The following is a 2,274-nucleotide window of genomic DNA, read 5'->3' as shown; positions in this document are numbered from 1 at the left end:
AAGAACACCGTTGTTTACAAAAAGGAATGTTTTGATTTTCTCGCTCGTTGTCTTTCCGGTTCTTCACTACCTCATACCTACCTGTTCACATGTTGTCAGTTCCATCCTCCACACAGTAGAATAGAGAGTTTTACCTGTGTGCTGAATGTGAAAGGAAGATTCCTGTTTAATTGCAAATGAGTCACACTTATTCGAAATCGATTATGCATGCGAACTGCGAACACGAATTGAGCATCAGCATTTGGAGAAGCAATTCTTTCAATAGTTTTGTGGTGTTAGTAGAAGACCTAAACGAAAATAGCTTGGGTTTTAACATAGTTTATTTCAATACGGTCCGAAAAATAAATATCTGTTGCATAATTTCGATTTTACTAATGATTATCTGCTATTTTCTGCACACACATGTCAGTTTGTTTACAAACACCTTGAGCGATGAATTCGATCAGTGTTCGAGTGGGTCGACCGGCCATTCCACGCCTCAGATAGGGATAATCGATTCCTTTCGTGGTCATAACGTTGTGAGCGTCGATGTGCAGCCATTGTCCACATGGCAGGAACTCGCGAAGGAATGCCGCCTGGCAGCATGGTTCTCCACCTACGCCACGTCCAACATTCTGGATATCCACGTGTTCAGCAGCACTGACCTGTTGTGTGAAGTAATCCCACAATGGTAGCCTCCAGAGTCGATCACCAGTGTGGACTCCAGCATTCTTAATCCGCTGCCAGAGCTGTTCCGAGTTCGTATATACTGCACTGCATACCTGTCCGAAGGAATCGCTCACATGTTCCGAAGCCGTCGATACATCCACAATGTATTTTGGCCCAAAGATCTCAGCATACAGCAAGGCATCAACCAGCACCAACGGTCCTTCCCGATCTGCATCAACGACTTCGATGCTTTTGCCGTTTTTGACAGGAATCACGTCACCAGGTTTGATGGCGTTGCAACCGATCATGTGCTCGCAAAGCGGAATCAAACCACGAATATTAACCGGCAACTTAAGCGATGCGATCGCTCGGCATGTGGCCACTACGCATGCAGCACCTGACATATCACCACGCATCGTCTGCAGGTCTTGGCACGACTTCGCGCACAGGCCACCACTGTCGAACGTGTTTCCCTGGCCAATCAGCACGATCGGCTTTTCTTTATAACCTGCTCCGTAGTAGCTGAGTTCCAGAAAGATTGGCTGTTGGCAGGATCCCTTGGAAACTGCTAAGAACGAGGACATGCCCTGTGCTTCCGCCCAGCTTTTAACCTTCACTTCCACGTTGACACCTGAATTGGCCAAGATTTGAACCACATTCTGCGCAAACGTCGTCGGTGTCATTAGGTTCGAGGGCATCTCCTGCAATTGCCGAGCTAAATTCTGCGCTTCCGCTTTAATCATCCCAATACGCCACCCATCCGAATCGCACGGCAAAGATCGATCGATATGCAGCTGACAGTGTGGAACAAACATACGTTTCTCTGGCTTCTTCAGTTCCTGATTGATCCAAACACTCATGTGTGCCCCCTCGGCTGCTGATTCAGCGTGACCCATGTCTTCTACGTAGATGAAGTTGGTTTCCAGTTTCTGCAGCTCGCGGCACCCACTAGCTACGGCATTTCGAATGGCTTCTTTCGATTCGTCCAACTTCTCCGTCGAGTCATATCCAAGACAGTCGCTTCCGAGACCGCAAACGGCCACAGCTTTGTAATTTGGTTCCAGATCGTAGAAGATTCGCACCTCGCCGCGCTTCGGAATCGGACCAGCCAAACGGATCAGCTCCAGTAAACGGCCATTGGTCAGACCCTGGGAAGAAAATGCCCAATTTTACCCAAATTCTAGGCAGGAAACAACGCAAACAACTTACCTCATTATACCTTGCTCCAACGGGGGTTAGAGTTCCGGTGTCGAACGCGTCTTCTTCGTCGGCGTAGATTCCCAGGATCAAACCCTTGGACGGTGGACTGGCACACTTATCGCCGATTGACAGGGCATAGTTGCGGCGTAAGATTCCTCCGAAAGGCTTCACGATGGCCGGTCGTATCAAACTTCGCCAAACGATCATTTTACTCTGGATTTTGCTTCCCGTTGGCAATGAACAATTTTGATGAGTTTTCTTGAAAGTTAGGAACGGATAAGTTCGCTTGAAATTTTGTGCTGCTCTTGCGAGTGCTTCCCAGAGAGGTTAAAATTTGAGCGCTTCCGGCTGGGGTTCGAGAGGAAATGAAGGAAAAAATTCCATCGGTGGACAAGAAGATAAGTCATAGTTTGCTGAGATTTTTTT

The 2,274-nt window shown here is 47.8% G+C and overlaps 1 protein-coding gene across 1 annotated transcript; it reads right to left on the bottom strand.

Annotated features, from left to right (window-relative positions):
- Positions 1-323: 323 nt before the first annotated feature.
- On the bottom strand, positions 324-2,056 carry LOC135713628 (cytosol aminopeptidase-like). Its single transcript, XM_065236770.1, has 2 exons — positions 1,858-2,056; positions 324-1,796 (listed from the first exon to the last, which is right to left on the bottom strand). The coding sequence occupies exons 1-2, from the start codon at positions 2,053-2,055 to the stop codon at positions 372-374; spliced, it is 1,623 nt and encodes a 540-aa protein (XP_065092842.1). The 5' UTR covers position 2,056; the 3' UTR covers positions 324-371.
- Between the last annotated feature and the right edge of the window lie 218 nt (positions 2,057-2,274).

Source organism: Ochlerotatus camptorhynchus, unplaced genomic scaffold (genome assembly GCF_037179485.1).
Source record: "Ochlerotatus camptorhynchus isolate MF236.1 unplaced genomic scaffold, CSIRO-AGI_Acam_v1.1 ptg000574l, whole genome shotgun sequence".
NCBI classification, from domain to species: domain Eukaryota; kingdom Metazoa; phylum Arthropoda; class Insecta; order Diptera; family Culicidae; genus Ochlerotatus; species Ochlerotatus camptorhynchus.
Note: the sequence above shows the minus strand (reverse complement) of the source record. Positions and strands in the feature narration are given on the sequence as shown.